Source organism: Antedon bifida, chromosome 8, assembly GCF_963402885.1.
Source record: "Antedon bifida chromosome 8, ecAntBifi1.1, whole genome shotgun sequence".
Classification (NCBI taxonomy): domain Eukaryota; kingdom Metazoa; phylum Echinodermata; class Crinoidea; order Comatulida; family Antedonidae; genus Antedon; species Antedon bifida.
The window spans coordinates 14,606,986-14,628,120 of NC_136233.1; the positions used below are offsets into that span (position 1 = coordinate 14,606,986).

The window sequence follows — 21,135 nt, forward strand, 5'->3', positions numbered from 1 at the left end:
ATGTTGTGTTCTAGGGGTGGGATTATACAATAGGATATCATATATATATTTTTTATTTCGAACTATATAAAAATTTAGCAATTACTAGTTTGCTCGTAGTGAATTTTTCCCTGATAGTAACTAACCCTATTTTCCATCCATCTATCTATTTATCTATCCATTCTTTCCATTTGCCTATCCTGTTCATTCCTTTATTCACCTTTCTAAAAATACTTTTATGGAATATCAAAATTCCCATGTCAATTACACTAGCATTAGGTAATAATTCACATGTAATCAGCTGGCTTTATAGGACCCTCTCAGGTATTCATGATTTAGGTAGGACCAGTTTAAACTGCAACCCCCATTTACTTTACATCTGGTGTGTAAATCAAATTCATAAACCATAATAAAAAAAATAGCATTTTTTAAAAGAACATTTTGAGCTAATGTTAACTGAATGTCAAATTAGGTACAGCATATTTGAAAAGTATATTTCAATTGATAAAGTTTTAAAATTGGTATATTAATATCTGAAAAGTATTAAACAATTTTTTTATGAAAAATATCATTGGATTTATCTCAATTTAAATTGCAACCCTCATTACTTTACATCTGGTGTGTAAATCAAATATTCATCAACCATAATAAAATAGCATTTTAAAAACATTTGAGCTAATGTTAGCTGAAAGGGTCAAATTAGGTACAGCATATTTGAAATGCTATTTCAATTGATAAGTTTTTCGTTCTGCTGCTTTAGCCAGCTATATCCCCAGAGGACTACTCAGATTTTCATAATTCTTTCTTTATTTTAATATTGATACAAAATATCAACAGGCAATGTATGCTATTAACTTTTAATGTTGCATCGTTGTCCCTAGCCTATATACGTGGGCCGGGTCAAATTATAGGGAGTAATTATTTATCCTACCATTGTCCTATAAATTAAATGCTCCTACCCTGGAATATGTTGGCCTACATATACTGTAGTTTAGTTTATGATTATATTTTTGTTCTGTACAGTAGGCCAGACTATATATACACAAAATGTTTACTACTGATTGATGTAAAAAACCATTATATCTGAAGAACGAACAATGATTAAAATTGGTAGCCAAAAAGTCGAGCAACGTTTTTTGTAAGAAATATTTCTTGTTGAAATTGGTATTATAATTTCTGTTCAATTGCAAATATTCTGAATTCATGTTGCCCTTCTTTTCACAACATTTTCATGATTGCTTTATATGGTACTAATAGTCTTACAGTAAGTACTGACAGTATTGTTTTAGCATTACTATAATAATAAGTGGCACAGAAGGTTTACAAGAAAAAAGAAATTGTTAAAAAAAAACAACTTGTAGTTAGCATGTAAGGAAATGCCCCTTCACTTCACCATGAGTCATCCTCAAAAGGACAGGTGTATCTTACTCACAAACAACTAGAGATTTTTTGTAATAAAACCATTTTTTTTTTATTAGCACAACAGAAATCGAAGCACCAGATGTTTATGTTGTGCTGTGCATCCAATTTTCTATATCTTGTACTTAGTTTCAATTTATTGTATATCATAGATATTAATATTTGCATAAGATTAGACAGTTGTTTTATCAAAGCCTTTATAAAAGTAATCTAATTTTATTATGATTTTATTTTACATAAAATTAGTACTCAGTGTAAAAAATTGGTCTAATTCTGTCTTCTTTTATTTTATTTTTTTATTATATATTTTGGCAAATTGCCAAGGATAACCATAAGCGCATTCATTCACTATCCTTCTAAAAAGTGGCAATCCTGTTCACAAGACAAACATATACACAAGATGCTCTACATAAATAAAGTCTTATTACAAGTCTTTGGGAGTGAATTTGTAATTTGTCATTAGAAAATATGATAGGACTTGAACCCAGGACCCTTGAATTGGTAGCCAAGCATCTTAACCACCAAGCCACAACTCCACTCCTTTTGGCTTAACTTCCCAGCCTACCCCTCGACAATGATTCAAGATGGATGCATTGAATTGATTAGTTAAAGTATAGAGCAGTCAATGAAATATGTATACATTAATGCTGTTTACGGTATAAGTTTTGTCCTATTCGCTGAGTTCAGAGATAAAAATGGATGTTTATATTTTTTCTTTCAGATGTGGATGAATGTGGTAGTTCCAACTGTGAACATGATTGTGTCAATGCAGAAGGTGGATATAAATGTGAATGTAGGAAAGGTTTTGTGTTGTCATCGGACAAACAGAAGTGTGTTGGTAAGATTAATAAACAAATGATATGGGTCCTACTAAATACCACACACATCCTGCACACATAAACAGTAACACACATAACACTATACATAGTATTACCGTACACGCCTAATCCTAAATGCTTAGATGCATCTAACCCTAGATGCAAGCATGGAGAAATAACTTATTTCTCCATGATGCAAGTAATCTTTAAATACTAAATACAGAAAGGGCTGAGGTTGGTTAATTACTGTAAATAGCTCTTATAAATAGAGTAATTAAAATTTTAACTTACTGTAGGCCTAGCAAATTGTTTAAAAGAATTATGGCTCCATATAATATAATTATATAACAGCTATTTTTAGATATTTTATTGATATGTCAGTTCTTTGAAACAAATGCTTATTTTAATCAAGTTTGGTGATCATGTTTGCTATAATAGGTTAATTGTGTTATGCTTATTGTTTCCTGTCACCAAGGCTACAATATTAAAATAATTCTAGGTAATAAGAAAACCTTCAATATAAAAATAAAACTGACAAAATTTAAAGTCTACAATTGATATCCATAATATAAAAAATCTCTCAACCAAAAAATAATGATTTTATATTTTAGAAACCAAAGACACCATTTACATTTTTTTTAAACATCTGGTTAAAAAATGTGTTAGGCCAGCCTAAATGTATTAAACTCCAAACATGTAAATGTAATCCTATAAAGGGTGGGATGGGGGTCTAGGCTTAAATCTAAACATTAAAATAAACAGTTCATACAAAAATAAAATGTATGTATGTATGCTCTATGCAACATTTTGCTATCCATGTATCATATAATATTATATACTTTTTTTTATAATTTTGCAGATGAGAATGAATGTTCACGCAACGATTTTCGATTGTGTCATCACATTTGTACGAATACAGTTGGTAGCTATCGTTGCCAATGCAGACCAGGTTTTTATCTTCATCCTAATGGAAAATCATGCATTGGTAAATAATTTTCTATAATTATATCATTTTAGGCCAAAAAATGTTTATACATGTTCACATGATGTGAGGGTGTGTGGCACAGTGTGTTGAACGTTGAACTACTGATCGTGAGTTCGAATCTAACGCTCGTCGCATTGCTTAGTCAAGACACTTTACTTTTGTTGCCTCTCTCCACCTAGGTGTACAAATGGGTACCTGGTAAGGTCAAGACACAACTTTGCGCTGATTACTTGTTGCATTATGGGAGTGTTTTTCTGGCCCGAGTAATAATATGCACAGCTCTTTAGGATTCACAACATTAGCTACTTTATAAATCTAGAATATAATTTTTATTATTTACTGTATAGAGAATTTTTTAAAGAAAAAATCTTTCAGCGTAAACAAATGAGCCTTATAAATTAATTTCCTTCATGATTTCAGCTTTGATAAAACAAGGGAGCATTTGAGAATAGGAAATGTAGCAATAAGGTTATCACTAATAATCAAATTATGGACAATTCCATAACATTTTTATTTTTGTTTATAATACTTACTGTTTTATAAATAAAATTTCTCATATTAAATATTTTTTTCTGGAATCCGAAATTTTAAACTTCCTTTTTTTTATATTTATTTTATGATTTACAACAAATTTAAATTAATTTAATTTAATATTAGAAAGTGATAAATTGGAGTGATACTAAAAAGCCCCCAACCAAAATATGTACATCGGTGACTTACTAAAGACTCATTTCTGACAGCTTGTTTGTAATAATAATAATTATTTTTTTATAAATAAAATTTCTCATATTAAATATTTTTTTCTGGAAAAGTCCAACATTTTAAACTTCCTTTATTTGTTTTTATGCTTTATGATTTACAATTTGAATTTTATTAGATATGAATAGAAATGATATATTAGAAATGAGAGTGATACAAAAAAAAAACCCAACCAAAATATGTAGCCTGTGACTTACTGAAGACTCATTTCCGACAGCTTATCTCAGAAATAAATTTCGCATTTCAACATCTTCTCCCTCCCCAGGAAGCGAAAGAGAAAGATTCATTTAAATTGGAAGCTAATTTTGATTGACGTTTTTATTTTCGATGATATAAATTATGTCATTTCTAATTTCTTAGACTGAAAATGATTATATTAAAGTCTATGTTAAATTAAAAACTTTTCAGACTGAAAAATATAATTAATTTTGATATGCTGTCATAGTGTATCTATTCATAAAAGTTGAAGCATAAGTACATGATAAAGATTAACTAATAATAAATGTGTTTTTACATGTGTGAAATTTATTATCAGATATTTTTTTTCAACATAGCAGCAAACAAAGCAATTGAAACATTTTTCTGAAGTTTCCCCCAAGTTTTTATTGGTATTGGTATTCCCGTTCTCTACTTACGAGATTTCGTTTTTTGGGGTGGTAGACGAAGTAATTTAACAGACCATGACGAGTGGAACGTGTATTCTATATAACCGTCACGGTCTGCTAAACTACCGTCTTTTCAGTCTACCATCCCGCAACGAAAGCTCACTTATAACACATATGATTGTTTTTGTTTAATAAAGAAGAGAAAGAATCGTTTCTTAGAATTTATTTTAAACTAAAATATAAATATTTTTATTATTTTGTTGGAGTCACAAATTGGTAATCACACTTTAAAGCTACAATATCAATTCTGTTCTTAAAAAGCAACAAAATATATTTTAAAGATTACTAGTACAAGTTCTATATACTTACTTTTATGCCAAAGGCGTCAGGAATTCAGATGCTAATAGGTCTACTGTGAATTAGATGGGATTTAAAGATATGTTTTGTCTGCTTGTGTTGGTATTTATAGAGTCTAAGGCTTTAACATAGGACTATCTGTCACTGACAGATTTATATTTAAATTGTTATTAAACCAAAGGCATCGGTTTTTTAATTGTTGCCTGGGAGCTCAACGATACCTTATCAGACATATTTGCTTTTCTTGAAATTGTTATTTAAAAAAAAAAAAAGAATTATTATATTATTATCTAGTGCAACGAGTTCAACATATGGGACCCTAAAAATGATAGTATTTTTGTTTACTTTATTAGTCCTTGTTCATCTCCCTATTTTGTAACACATTTTTGCACTTTTAGTTTTACCCACATTGTTTATATAATTGTTTATTGGTCAATAAATGAAATGCATTTGTTTCCATCTTGGTTATATTCTGACTACAGCAATTTAATCCTTACTATTTAATTAATGTCTTGCCTGTATATTTTCAACCCAAATATATGGTAGATTTATTTAAGAAGGTAGGTACATTAAACCTCAAAAACAATCAAATTATACAGTACATTTAGAACTAAAGGAATTTTACAGTATAATTCAGTATAATTGATATACTTTGATTATTTTTTATGTTAAATTTTATATGCAATCAACTTCATATATCAAAATTATTCTAATGTATGCATCCTCCTTTTATAACTGTTTACCCCTCCCATGCTAAGTTTACATACCCCCTGGGTCCCATGACTAGGCCTACATATCTACTCACATAACATTTTGCTGTGTTTTTTTTCTTTTCACTATAAATAATCAAGAGATGTATAACATTTTCGTATTGATTACATCCTATCTCTATGTTGGATGCAGCAGATAAAACTGGATTTGAATGATTTAAATTATTTTGTTAACTTTCACATTCTTAAGTTACAAATCAAACATAAAATTGTTCCTCTTTCTACTAAATGTGAGAAAAACTTTACAGCTTAAATGCTCTTTACTTTAAATATTTAATATTGAATAAATTTAAATAGATATGTGGAGCGTCAGACAAACAAGACTGAAGGAAACAGCTTAAACTATTAAACGTGAATTTGTTATATGATTAAAAAATTAGTAGGGTTTGCGGTACACCGCATGTTTCCAAAAACACTCCAGAAATGGTTGTATCGTACAGTAACAACTGAAACGTTGAGACTTCTCAACCACACTCTACTTCCTATTAAAAAACACATGGTATACCGCAAACCCAACTTTATACTAGTGTTTATTATTATTAGACTGTTTTACTTTACCATTTTGATTTAGTTTTTTGCTTATTTTATTTGTATCTATATATTGACATCCAGCCACTGATACCCACAGTATTGTCATTTTTTCAGTGCTTATTTCATTTGTATCTATATATTGACATCCAGCCACTGATACCCACAGTATTGTCATTTTTTCAGTGCTTATTTTATTTGTAATACCATTTACATTCAGCCACTGATACCCACAGTATTGTCATTTTTTCAGTGCTTATTTTATTTGTACTACCATTGACATCCAGCCACTGATACCCACAGTATTGTCATTTTTGCATTGCTTATTTTATTTGTACTACCATTGACATCCAGCCACTGATGCCCACAGCATTGCCATTTTTCTAGTGCTTATTTCATTTGTACTACCATTGACATTCAGCCACTGATATCCACAGCATTGCCATTAATTCAGTGCTTATTTTATTAATTGTACTACCATTGACATCCAGGATACTCACAGCATTGTCATTTTTTTGAGAAATTTGCCTTTGGATTCAAATTATTATAAACATGATACATACATGGAGTGTCAGACAGACGAGATTGAAATTAGTCTTTTGGATTTAAAGATGAATAATTTGAAAAGACTTGTGAGACAGATGTTAATCCCCAGTTAGTGTTGTTATCTTGCCTCAAACTTCCGTCTGCTAACAGTCACAGCTAAACTGGCACAACTTGTTCAAAATGAAATTTCACATATTTTTTACTGAAATTTGATTTTTATTACTGCATACCATATGAATTTACAAGCGTAGAGAAAGTTTAAACTGTCCAGTGATTTACTAATTTTTAATTTAATTTTAGCTTATGTTACTACTGTACCTGAACAAATAAATAATAAAAAAACTTGTTGATTTTGAAATTTCATAAGTTATTAACAAACTAGGACTATTAAATATGTTTATTTCCAACTTTGCAAAAGTTTATTTAGAAATATTAAAGTTATATTTCACTTCATTTATGAAAAATATTTAATACCAAACTGTCTTGATACAAGACAATTTTGTGTTCTAGGGGGTGGGATTCTATAGGATATATGGTATTTAGATTTTAATATTTATTTATTCAAGATATTGATGAGTGCCAGAATAACAATGGCCAACAACCACCATGTCATCACAACTGTAGGAATACACACGGTAGTTTTCAGTGTCTATGTCGCACTGGGTTTCAGCTAATGGAAGATGGAAGCACATGTGCAGGTAAGGGAGTCTTCATCTAAACTTGATAGTGGTTGAGATATAAGAGTCTTATTATATGGTAGTGTTGCACAAAGTTTCTAAAGTTCTGTCTACACTATCAAACTAGTTTGACAAAAAAGTGTGATGTGCCCAAATATGGTATTGATATTCCTAAATATGGTAGTGATATGACATCATCATGTCCATATATGGGCAGATCACATTTTTTTGTCTCGTAAAATTTGATAGTGTAGACAGAGCTTTAGGATTTTACCTAATTTGTATCTCTTTTTGTTATTTTACTAATAGATATTAATGAATGCGAGCAAGGCAATCGTTGCTCGGGACGATGTGTGAATACTATTGGCTCATTTAGTTGCTCATGCGGACAGGGGTTCACCAATCAGGGATCACGATGTGTTGGTAGGTTTCACCATACGTTTTATTGGGTCCTTTCTCAAGGGTAATACTAACAAATGTTTATGATGTATGTTACTGGTCTTGTTATAAGTGTGGTCGTAGGGTTTCTTCGTAATAGGTAGTAAATCTTGGTCAAATACACCCATCCCTCACTATGCAGTGTGTGACAGTGACTTGGTTTGGACTTGTACGCCAGGGTAACCCTCTTTGTGTCTGAAAATGTATACTAGGTTCTTTATTGATTTAATGACATGCATGCTTCTAATTGTTCTAAATTTATCAATTATTGGTATTCTATAAGGGATCTACTTACATTTGTTTTGGCAATAGTTTGCTGAAATCTGATGAATTCAGAGATATGCTTCCCCTGTATTACAAACCTTCGAGAACTTTGATATATAATCATTTGCTTGAAATTCTGAAATTTAAGACTGAGAGATATAGAAAGTCACCTATACCCACGTTGGTCCAGATTTTAAATAAGCATCATACTGTAGACATTTTAAATAATTAACTAGCATGTACCTGATCTAATTTGACCTTTTTTGTCTCGTCTGCAATAGGTACTCTCGATTTCATTTTGTTTTGGTTTGTATTATACTTTTCTTTCTTGAATAAATAATAATAACTAGATGAATTACTCTGTTTTCCCTTAGATATTGATGAATGTGCAACAGTTGGTAAAGGAGGATGTACAGGAACTTGTCTGAATACAGAAGGCAGCTACTTCTGCTCATGTGGTTACGGATTTCAACTAGGCTCAGACAGCAGGACATGCCAAGGTAAGACAAAATTTGGATAAGATACGGGTACCAGGGGTGAGTACAGAGAGAAGAGACAGGGTCACACACTCCCCCTCCCCCCACCTTTTGACTGCCAAAATGATTATTATGAAACTGATTTTTCACAGGATATGAATATTTTATGTTAGTGCTCCTCAGTTTAAAAGATTTGCTCCTGTGTGCATATTCTAAATTTAAAAGTAGAAAAAAAATTCTTTTCCTAGAACCTAATTTTAGATAATTAATAAATTATTTCCCAATTTGTCTTATTTTACTTTATTTAGGAAATTTAATATACATATTAATTTGATTTTAATTTTCACGGTTAAAGCAAGTTTAACAAATGGTTTATGTAAATATAAATTTATCTCAAATGGGAATAAGTTTATATAAAGTTTGTAAAGCTGGTTGCCAAGTAAAGCCATATTTGCAAATTTGATTTATTTGAAGTATAATTTGATCAGAAACATATGTAACCTATTGAATGTCTAGCCGAATTTAGTCATTTTATATTTAGATTTAAATCGTTTTCCTATTTTTTTTTGCCTATTGCAGTGAGTTTACAGGATATGTGTAGGCTGCAGTATTCAATCTGGACAAGTGAGCTGTAGAATACTAGTCTACTTGCCATTTTGCTACTAGCCCAAAAAATTGTTTGATTGTAGAAACAAATTTAGATATTAGTATAACTTTCAAATTGGTTTCCCGGTATGTTATATCTCAACATTCTGTTGTCTTTTTTTTAAAGCAGATCTGTAGTCTTTTATCTGTGTCTACGAATTGTAATACAACTTTATTACTTTCATTTTCATGACCTATGCATGAGCTGTCTCAATGGACATCCAATGGCTGAGCCTTCAGGGGAAAAGAACTCCCTAACCTACTGAATTGTAGGACAAGAAACAGTTGTATGCTATGTAAACCTTTACATGTTGTTGTCTCCAATTTGTCTTTGTTTAATCTCTGGCCTTTTCCCCCACTGACCTATTGACTCATCAAAACCCTTCCTTTATTTTCTAATTTTTTATAGAACAATCAGTATAAAAATCAGTAAAAAAGATATATTGGAATTTCTCGTGGAACAATTTCTTTTGCAAAATGATATAACATATTTTGATGTCAGATCCATTAATACATCAGAAGAGTGCCTTTAGGGTCTGTTTCTGCTGCATAGCGCCGAATAAACCATTTATTTCAGAATAGATTTAAAATATAATTTCAGCGGTTGTTAATCAAACAACAGTTATTTTGCGTTGCAGCTGAAAGTTGCACAGCAATAACCAGTTAACTGGAGTTCTAACACCGAAAATTTGTCATGTTTCTGCTCCCAAGAATATGAGGTTAATTTATTCACACGGTTATTAACCAGTTATTTTTTTGCAGCAGAAACAGGCCCTTAGGGATACTGTATTGAATGGCCAAGCCATAATATCAGCATAGGTTCAATAAATACCTAAGTCTTGTCTTAAAAGTAAAGCTCCCACAGTACACTTCTGGCTTGTGTGTGCTTTAAAAAACCCAGTGCATTTTCGGAAAGAGTAGTGGGCCACGGTGGTGTTATGGTCCATTTCAGCCCCTGTCATTAATCAATCAGCTGAACAACCCTACCAGTTTAAACACCTTGTTATGGAAGCCACGAGTCTGGGGCGAAAAGTGGCTAACTGTAGTGATAGTATAATACTACAGTAAAATTTATTACTACTACCAACATAGCTACGATAGACTGTTAAGAATACCATAACAGAGAACTAGACATGAAACTCGTCACTTTGACGAGTTAGTTATCCGCACCACGACAAACGCCACGTGCACGTCATACGTTGGAATATTGCACACAGATAAAGATTATGGCATTATGACAAGAACTGAAGAATATGACATGCTGTTAGTGCTGAATTTTGTGTCATATAGTATATACATGCAAACAGTATAAGCTGTATACATATTACATACAGTGTAGAATAGGTGAAATTACGGGACCCGCCATTTATTCCAATTTTTAACATGGCGACGGTATCAAAATGAAACACTTAGATAGCAATTTCAGAAGGAAATTATCTCAGGAACAACATATTAATGTGTAGAAGAAATTTGAATACGTAAAATATAGATGCGCACCCTTTTAAATGTGATGAACTATTACGCAAAATATGAAAATACGACTTTTTTTATTCAACTGGCCATATGATGACGTCACAACATCCGATTGGCAAAATGTTTACATGAATTCGTATCTACAATCCAATAGCTTCCAGAAAACGTTTTAATCGTGATTATCACATTTTATTCTTACGAGCTATTACAGATTAAAATTTACTGTAAAGATGAAATTAATGACCCACGTAATTAAAATTTTTAGGCATGATGACGTCATAAAAATTAAAATATTTTTATCTCATGCTAAAGAAAGTTGATTGACCTACACAATATATAAATGTAGGAGAAAAAGGAATACAGATAAGCGCGATGCGCTCCATTGAATGTGATGAGCAATAACGAAAGAGACAAAAATCCTATATTTTACATTCGTGTGGCCATACGATGACGTCACAATGTTTTTTTAGCCTTATTGATGCATGATCCGATATCTACAACTCATCAACTTCTAGATTTTGTAATAAAAATAAACGGTTAACGGTTTACTTTAGAAACTATGACTGTTTAAAAAAAGACATAATTTTGACGATTTTTTAAGCTTTTTCATAAAAAACGCACACGAATTGTCTAATTCAACGTGTTCGTATGGCGTTATTTAAACTGGAAAAGGTCTAAATTGTTTTCAAAATCACTGGGAAAGGCTTGAAAAATATAATTCAAGAGAAAAAAATATGTTTTTAACGCTATGTGCGCACCGCGCGCATAAAAAATTGCGCGCCCGTGGGAATTTTTGACATGCTCAAAATGACAAGAAACGCATAAAAAGTTGATTAGAAATTAATTTTGCGCATTTTGAAATTTTAAATGCGCGTGCGCGCGTAACTTCTTGTCAAACATGCCATTTTTAATCCGTAGAAAGTTTGCCCCTGATATGACTTAAATTTTGTCAAAGTGTCAATACTAAATGACTTTTGGTTTTTAATCTATGATCAATCATTGAAATTCATAAAATTGCGCATAAGTCACGTTGCGCAACTATGACGTCATTCAAAAATAGGAGGTGCACAACTTCACGTAAATGCCCATATGTTGTCAAAGTTATGAAATGTTATGTTTACACATTTTAGAGGAACACGACTCACAAAAAGGAAGGAAGGAAAGAAGAATAATACAGAAAAACTAGATTTGAACTCGTCACTACGGACGAGTTAGGTTATCCGCAGCGCAAAAGCCACGCGCACGACATAAGTTAGAATATTGCGCACAGAAAAACGATTATGCCATTGAAAAAGTGTTAGTGCGCCCTCTATTTTGCTTCACGTCTAAGTATAATTCAGGCCCGTAGTCAGGGGGGGTTTTTATGGTTCGGGCGAACCCCCCCTTTACAGCGAACCCCCCTTAACCGACTGCGAACCCCCATCCCCGACATCCCCAATACCTCACCACCCTTATCTCTGAAAATCCTCCAAATACGTGCCCCACAATACAAAAGGTTATTTGTAAATTGAAAAATTCGTTAACTCGTTCGTGAATAACTCATACCTTATTGTTAAACAAATGAATTGGTTGCCGAAAAATAATACGAATTTTTGGTACCAGGATGTAACATGATATTGACGTGAGCTTGGGCACGAACGAATCGTACAAAGGACACCGCTAGACAACCGCGTACCTATTGTTTCGATCACTGGCAGTCAGCATGCATATATAGCCTTCCGACGTACATCAAAAAATGGAACGCTGCGGTTACCTACAATATGTATGTGTGGCTATGAAGTATAGTGGATTATAGTGAATTTAATATATTACACTATAATATCTATGGTATCATGTACTGTAGTTTACACCTATAGCATTCGATTATTTTTTTCTAGACCACCAGCCGATACGTAGGCCTACTCAACTGTATCAATACCACCTATTTACATTGATATATTTAGTTTCCTCAACAAATTGCTGTAAATAAATATAGATAGAGCTATCAGGGGCGGTCGCAGGACTATTTTAAGAGGGTTGCCCAAAGACTCCAGGGCTGTAGACACTGAGTATTTGAGCAAGAAAATTGTTAAATGACACCCCTAGATGGCCGCAAATGGTACTCTCGCACGTAAAATTCATGATAATTTTTTTTTCGTTCAATGCGAACGTCACGGGGAGGTCCCCGATGAAGGTACTTTTGGTACGGTAATACATTCTAATAACTGTACTCAATTAATGTAAATTAATTATCAATTAATAATTTTAAAAAGTTATACCAAAAATATGAAGCTGTTGCTATAAATATATTGAGCAAAAGGTTAAATTGTATAATTTGGAATTTTAATTCATTTAAAAATGCTAAATAAAGTCAGATGTTAAAACCACCATTTCCAAACATTCATTTTTATTTATCCACTATAAACTTTACAAAAGTGTTGTTTTAAACCACACTCCAAATAAAACATAGAAAAGAATGATAGGACATTTGCAGAAAGAAGCAAACTTTGCTCTGCTACCGGTATAACACGGTTCAAATTTCGGAACGTCTATAAATTACTACGGAAATTCGGCCTAATATTTACGAACGTACGGAAATGAAGATAAATAGGGTACTACACGCATCGGAAATACAGAATACGCACAATTATGATTTGGCCTAAAAATTGGCCTTAGATTATGGAAAACCCCCGGCAAAACGCAATAATTATGGACAAATCGATTATTAGCCTTGGCAATATGCCTAATATTTAAAAGGAATGAATATAGGCTATATTTCGTTTGTCGATGAATTTTTGAATTCATGTATGAATGATTGATCTATTAGAGGTAATCTGTGATGGCTCTAGTAACACTGCTATGCGTGGGTAATTTGTGAATAACGTAGTATGCTACATACACGAGCCTAGATAGGGAAGATCTGTACTGTCATTCATTGCGAGAGGAGGGGGAAGTCCGGTAATGTGGCATGAAAAATGTAACAAGCCAGAGATGAAATAAAATCACTAACATTTAGCTGATTGTCGTTGTTTTAGTCGTCGTCAGAAGTTTATCGACCGACATCTATTTCTCATGTGTTGAGCGTTTCTTTAATTGAATAATTTTGGATTTTCAGTAAATTACCAATGGTTTATTCAAAGTCAAACTGTAACTAATCCCTCACTATTCAATCAAAATGTTATTATTATACTACTATATTGTTGAAAAATGGATTGCGTGACATGAAAATGGATTGATAGTAAAACGTAACAAAGATACATTCTTGTCTGGTTATTAGGTATTCATGCTCCGATGAAGCAGAGGATTATTTTTGTAGCGTTCCATTTAAAATGAAAAGAAATATTTTGGTTGTGAAGGTCGTTTTAACAATTAGGCTAATATCAAAACATTCAACAATAATAAAATGCCCTGCAACTCTGTAACTACTTTATGACTAAGCCTATCAAGTTCCGGGTCCGCGATGAAATGGAACTCAATTTTAAGAAAAAGGTTATTTGATACAAGAAATCAGCGGCAACAGCGACAGCAGCGTACGTGCAAAATATTCGGACAGATGGAAAGATAGAAAAGACACCGACAGCGAACGCTAGCCCGTCTGTAATGCTGGTGATTGTTATTGACAAGGCGGCTTCGCTAAAAGCTCTGGACATCCGGTCTTCAACTGAGCTGTGAATGTTTGTGTTTCTCCAAGCAGCTAACATAATAAACATATCATCTACAGGCCCGTAGTCAGGGGGGTTTTTATGGTTCGGGCGAACCCCCCCTTAACCGACTGCGAACCCCCATCCCCGACATCCCCAATACCTCACCACCCTTATCTCTGAAAATCCTCCAAATACGTGCCCCACAATACAAAAGGTTATTTGTAAATTGAAAAATTCGTTAACTCGTTCGTGAATAACTCATACCTTATTGTTAAACAAATGAATTGGTTGCCGAAAAATAATACGAATTTTTGGTACCAGGATGTAACATGATATTGACGTGAGCTTGGGCACGAACGAATCGTACAAAGGACACCGCTAGACAACCGCGTACCTATTGTTTCGATCACTGGCAGTCAGCATGCATATATAGCCTTCCGACGTACATCAAAAAATGGAACGCTGCGGTTACCTACAATATGTATGTGTGGCTATGAAGTATAGTGGATTATAGTGAATTTAATATATTACACTATAATATCTATGGTATCATGTACTGTAGTTTACACCTATAGCATTCGATTATTTTTTTCTAGACCACCAGCCGATACGTAGGCCTACTCAACTGTATCAATACCACCTATTTACATTGATATATTTAGTTTCCTCAACAAATTGCTGTAAATAAATATAGATAGAGCTATCAGGGGCGGTCGCAGGACTATTTTAAGAGGGTTGCCCAAAGACTCCAGGGCTGTAGACACTGAGTATTTGAGCAAGAAAATTGTTAAATGACACCCCTAGATGGCCGCAAATGGTACTCTCGCACGTAAAATTCATGATAATTTTTTTTTCGTTCAATGCGAACGTCACGGGGAGGTCCCCGATGAAGGTACTTTTGGTACGGTAATACATTCTAATAACTGTACTCAATTAATGTAAATTAATTATCAATTAATAATTTTAAAAAGTTATACCAAAAATATGAAGCTGTTGCTATAAATATATTGAGCAAAAGGTTAAATTGTATAATTTGGAATTTTAATTCATTTAAAAATGCTAAATAAAGTCAGATGTTAAAACCACCATTTCCAAACATTCATTTTTATTTATCCACTATAAACTTTACAAAAGTGTTGTTTTAAACCACACTCCAAATAAAACATAGAAAAGAATGATAGGACATTTGCAGAAAGAAGCAAACTTTGCTCTGCTACCGGTATAACACGGTTCAAATTTCGGAACGTCTATAAATTACTACGGAAATTCGGCCTAATATTTACGAACGTACGGAAATGAAGATAAATAGGGTACTACACGCATCGGAAATACAGAATACGCACAATTATGATTTGGCCTAAAAATTGGCCTTAGATTATGGAAAACCCCCGGCAAAACGCAATAATTATGGACAAATCGATTATTAGCCTTGGCAATATGCCTAATATTTAAAAGGAATGAATATAGGCTATATTTCGTTTGTCGATGAATTTTTGAATTCATGTATGAATGATTGATCTATTAGAGGTAATCTGTGATGGCTCTAGTAACACTGCTATGCGTGGGTAATTTGTGAATAACGTAGTATGCTACATACACGAGCCTAGATAGGGAAGATCTGTACTGTCATTCATTGCGAGAGGAGGGGGAAGTCCGGTAATGTGGCATGAAAAATGTAACAAGCCAGAGATGAAATAAAATCACTAACATTTAGCTGATTGTCGTTGTTTTAGTCGTCGTCAGAAGTTTATCGACCGACATCTATTTCTCATGTGTTGAGCGTTTCTTTAATTGAATAATTTTGGATTTTCAGTAAATTACCAATGGTTTATTCAAAGTCAAACTGTAACTAATCCCTCACTATTCAATCAAAATGTTATTATTATACTACTATATTGTTGAAAAATGGATTGCGTGACATGAAAATGGATTGATAGTAAAACGTAACAAAGATACATTCTTGTCTGGTTATTAGGTATTCATGCTCCGATGAAGCAGAGGATTATTTTTGTAGCGTTCCATTTAAAATGAAAAGAAATATTTTGGTTGTGAAGGTCGTTTTAACAATTAGGCTAATATCAAAACATTCAACAATAATAAAATGCCCTGCAACTCTGTAACTACTTTATGACTAAGCCTATCAAGTTCCGGGTCCGCGATGAAATGGAACTCAATTTTAAGAAAAAGGTTATTTGATACAAGAAATCAGCGGCAACAGCGACAGCAGCGTACGTGCAAAATATTCGGACAGATGGAAAGATAGAAAAGACACCGACAGCGAACGCTAGCCCGTCTGTAATGCTGGTGATTGTTATTGACAAGGCGGCTTCGCTAAAAGCTCTGGACATCCGGTCTTCAACTGAGCTGTGAATGTTTGTGTTTCTCCAAGCAGCTAACATAATAAACATATCATCTACAGGCCCGTAGTCAGGGGGGTTTTTATGGTTCGGGCGAACCCCCCCTTAACCGACTGCGAACCCCCATCCCCGACATCCCCAATACCTCACCACCCTCATCTCTGAAAATCCTCCAAATACGTGCCCCACAATACAAAAGGTTATTTGTAAATTGAAAAATTCGTTAACTCGTTCGTGAATAACTCATACCTTATTGTTAAACAAATGAATTGGTTGCCGAAAAATAATACGAATTTTTGGTACCAGGATGTTACATAATATTGACGTGAGCTTGGGCACGAACGAATCGTACAAAGGACACCGCTAGACAACCGCGTACCTATTGTTTCGATCACTGGCAGTCAGCATGCATATATAGCCTTCCGACGTACATCAAAAAATGGAACGCTGCGGTTACCTACAATATGTATGTGTGGCTATGAAGTATAGTGGATTATAGTGAATTTAATATATTACACTATAATATCTATGGTATCATGTACTGTAGTTTACACCTATAGCATTCGATTATTTTTTTCTAGACCACCAGCCGATACGTAGGCCTACTCAACTGTATCAATACCACCTATTTACATTGATATATTTAGTTTCCTCAACAAATTGCTGTAAATAAATATAGATAGAGCTATCAGGGGCGGTCGCAGGACTATTTTAAGAGGGTTGCCCAAAGACTCCAGGGCTGTAGACACTGAGTATTTGAGCAAGAAAATTGTTAAATGACACCCCTAGATGGCCGCAAATGGTACTCTCGCACGTAAAATTCATGATAATTTTTTTTTCGTTCAATGCGAACGTCACGGGGAGGTCCCCGATGAAGGTACTTTTGGTACGGTAATACATTCTAATAACTGTACTCAATTAATGTAAATTAATTATCAATTAATAATTTTAAAAAGTTATACCAAAAATATGAAGCTGTTGCTATAAATATATTGAGCAAATGGTTAAATTGTATAATTTGGAATTTTAATTCATTTAAAAATGCTAAATAAAGTCAGATGTTAAAACCACCATTTCCAAACATTCATTTTTATTTATCCACTATAAACTTTACAAAAGTGTTGTTTTAAACCACACTCCAAATAAAACATAGAAAAGAATGATAGGACATTTGCAGAAAGAAGCAAACTTTGCTCTGCTACCGGTATAACACGGTTCAAATTTCGGAACGTCTATAAATTACTACGGAAATTCGGCCTAATATTTACGAACGTACGGAAATGAAGATAAATAGGGTACTACACGCATCGGAAATACAGAATACGCACAATTATGATTTGGCCTAAAAATTGGCCTTAGATTATGGAAAACCCCCGGCAAAACGCAATAATTATGGACAAATCGATTATTAGCCTTGGCAATATGCCTAATATTTAAAAGGAATGAATATAGGCTATATTTCGTTTGTCGATGAATTTTTGAATTCATGTATGAATGATTGATCTATTAGAGGTAATCTGTGATGGCTCTAGTAACACTGCTATGCGTGGGTAATTTGTGAATAACGTAGTATGCTACATACACGAGCCTAGATAGGGAAGATCTGTACTGTCATTCATTGCGAGAGGAGGGGGAAGTCCGGTAATGTGGCATGAAAAATGTAACAAGCCAGAGATGAAATAAAATCACTAACATTTAGCTGATTGTCGTTGTTTTAGTCGTCGTCAGAAGTTTATCGACCGACATCTATTTCTCATGTGTTGAGCGTTTCTTTAATTGAATAATTTTGGATTTTCAGTAAATTACCAATGGTTTATTCAAAGTCAAACTGTAACTAATCCCTCACTATTCAATCAAAATGTTATTATTATACTACTATATTGTTGAAAAATGGATTGCGTGACATGAAAATGGATTGATAGTAAAACGTAACAAAGATACATTCTTGTCTGGTTATTAGGTATTCATGCTCCGATGAAGCAGAGGATTATTTTTGTAGCGTTCCATTTAAAATGAAAAGAAATATTTTGGTTGTGAAGGTCGTTTTAACAATTAGGCTAATATCAAAACATTCAACAATAATAAAATGCCCTGCAACTCTGTAACTACTTTATGACTAAGCCTATCAAGTTCCGGGTCCGCGATGAAATGGAACTCAATTTTAAGAAAAAGGTTATTTGATACAAGAAATCAGCGGCAACAGCGACAGCAGCGTACGTGCAAAATATTCGGACAGATGGAAAGATAGAAAAGACACCGACAGCGAACGCTAGCCCGTCTGTAATGCTGGTGATTGTTATTGACAAGGCGGCTTCGCTAAAAGCTCTGGACATCCGGTCTTCAACTGAGCTGTGAATGTTTGTGTTTCTCCAAGCAGCTAACATAATAAACATATCATCTACAGGCCCGTAGTCAGGGGGGTTTTTATGGTTCGGGCGAACCCCCCCTTAACCGACTGCGAACCCCCATCCCCGACATCCCCAATACCTCACCACCCTCATCTCTGAAAATCCTCCAAATACGTGCCCCACAATACAAAAGGTTATTTGTAAATTGAAAAATTCGTTAACTCGTTCGTGAATAACTCATACCTTATTGTTAAACAAATGAATTGGTTGCCGAAAAATAATACGAATTTTTGGTACCAGGATGTTACATAATATTGACGTGAGCTTGGGCACGAACGAATCGTACAAAGGACACCGCTAGACAACCGCGTACCTATTGTTTCGATCACTGGCAGTCAGCATGCATATATAGCCTTCCGACGTACATCAAAAAATGGAACGCTGCGGTTACCTACAATATGTATGTGTGGCTATGAAGTATAGTGGATTATAGTGAATTTAATATATTACACTATAATATCTATGGTATCATGTACTGTAGTTTACACCTATAGCATTCGATTATTTTTTTCTAGACCACCAGCCGATACGTAGGCCTACTCAACTGTATCAATACCACCTATTTACATTGATATATTTAGTTTCCTCAACAAATTGCTGTAAATAAATATAGATAGAGCTATCAGGGGCGGTCGCAGGACTATTTTAAGAGGGTTGCCCAAAGACTCCAGGGCTGTAGACACTGAGTATTTGAGCAAGAAAATTGTTAAATGACACCCCTAGATGGCCGCAAATGGTACTCTCGCACGTAAAATTCATGATAATTTTTTTTTCGTTTAATGCGAACGTCACGGGGAGGTCCCCGATGAAGGTACTTTTGGTACGGTAATACATTCTAATAACTGTACTCAATTAATGTAAATTAATTATCAATTAATAATTTTAAAAAGTTATACCAAAAATATGAAGCTGTTGCTATAAATATATTGAGCAAAAGGTTAAATTGTATAATTTGGAATTTTAATTCATTTAAAAATGCTAAATAAAGTCAGATGTTAAAACCACCATTTCCAAACATTCATTTTTATTTATCCACTATAAACTTTACAAAAGTGTTGTTTTAAACCACACTCCAAATAAAACATAGAAAAGAATGATAGGACATTTGCAGAAAGAAGCAAACTTTGCTCTGCTACCGGTATAACACGGTTCAAATTTCGGAACGTCTATAAATTACTACGGAAATTCGGCCTAATATTTACGAACGTACGGAAATGAAGATAAATAGGGTACTACACGCATCGGAAATACAGAATATGCACAATTATGATTTGGCCTAAAAATTGGCCTTAGATTATGGAAAACCCCCGGCAAAACGCAATAATTATGGACAAATCGATTATTAGCCTTGGCAATATGCCTAATATTTAAAAGGAATGAATATAGGCTATATTTCGTTTGTCGATGAATTTTTGAATTCATGTATGAATGATTGATCTATTAGAGGTAATCTGTGATGGCTCTAGCAACACTGCTATGCGTGGGTAATTTGTGAATAACGTAGTATGCTACATACACGAGCCTAGATAGGGAAGATCTGTACTGTCATTCATTGCGAGAGGAGGGGGAAGTCCGGTAATGTGGCATGAAAAATGTAACAAGCCAGAGATGAAATAAAATCACTAACATTTAGCTGATTGTCATTGTTTTAGTCGTCGTCAGTATTTACAGAATACACTGTATATGTTATATACAGTGTAGCATAGACGAAATTACCCATCTTTTAAATCCAATTATTAACACGATGACATCATCAAATTAACATATAAAATAACAATTTTAGAAGATAATTATCTAATTAATTACATTAATACAAATTTGAAGAATTTTGGGCACGTAAAAGTGAGATGCGCTCTCGTTTAAACGCAATGAACTTTTACGCGAGATGAAAATATGACTTTTTGAATTCAACTGGCCTTATAACGTCGTCATGACATCTGATTGGTAAAATATTCACATGAATTCGTATCTACAATCCAATAGCTTTCAGAAAACGTTTTAATCATGA

At 33.5% G+C, this 21,135-nt stretch overlaps 1 protein-coding gene across 10 annotated transcripts in view; it reads left to right on the forward strand.

Moving 5' to 3' along the window:
• LOC144850041 (uncharacterized) overlaps positions 1-21,135 on the forward strand; it is a 131,538-nt gene that overhangs the window by 21,669 nt on the left and 88,734 nt on the right. For all 10 annotated transcript variants that reach the window (XM_078707207.1, XM_078707206.1, XM_078707212.1 and 7 more), the window contains exons 7-11: positions 2,120-2,236; positions 3,076-3,201; positions 7,333-7,464; positions 7,753-7,866; positions 8,520-8,645. In XM_078707207.1, coding sequence (XP_078563333.1) covers positions 2,120-2,236; positions 3,076-3,201; positions 7,333-7,464; positions 7,753-7,866; positions 8,520-8,645 — 615 coding nt within the window. The remainder of the gene's footprint in view (positions 1-2,119; positions 2,237-3,075; positions 3,202-7,332; positions 7,465-7,752; positions 7,867-8,519; positions 8,646-21,135) is intronic.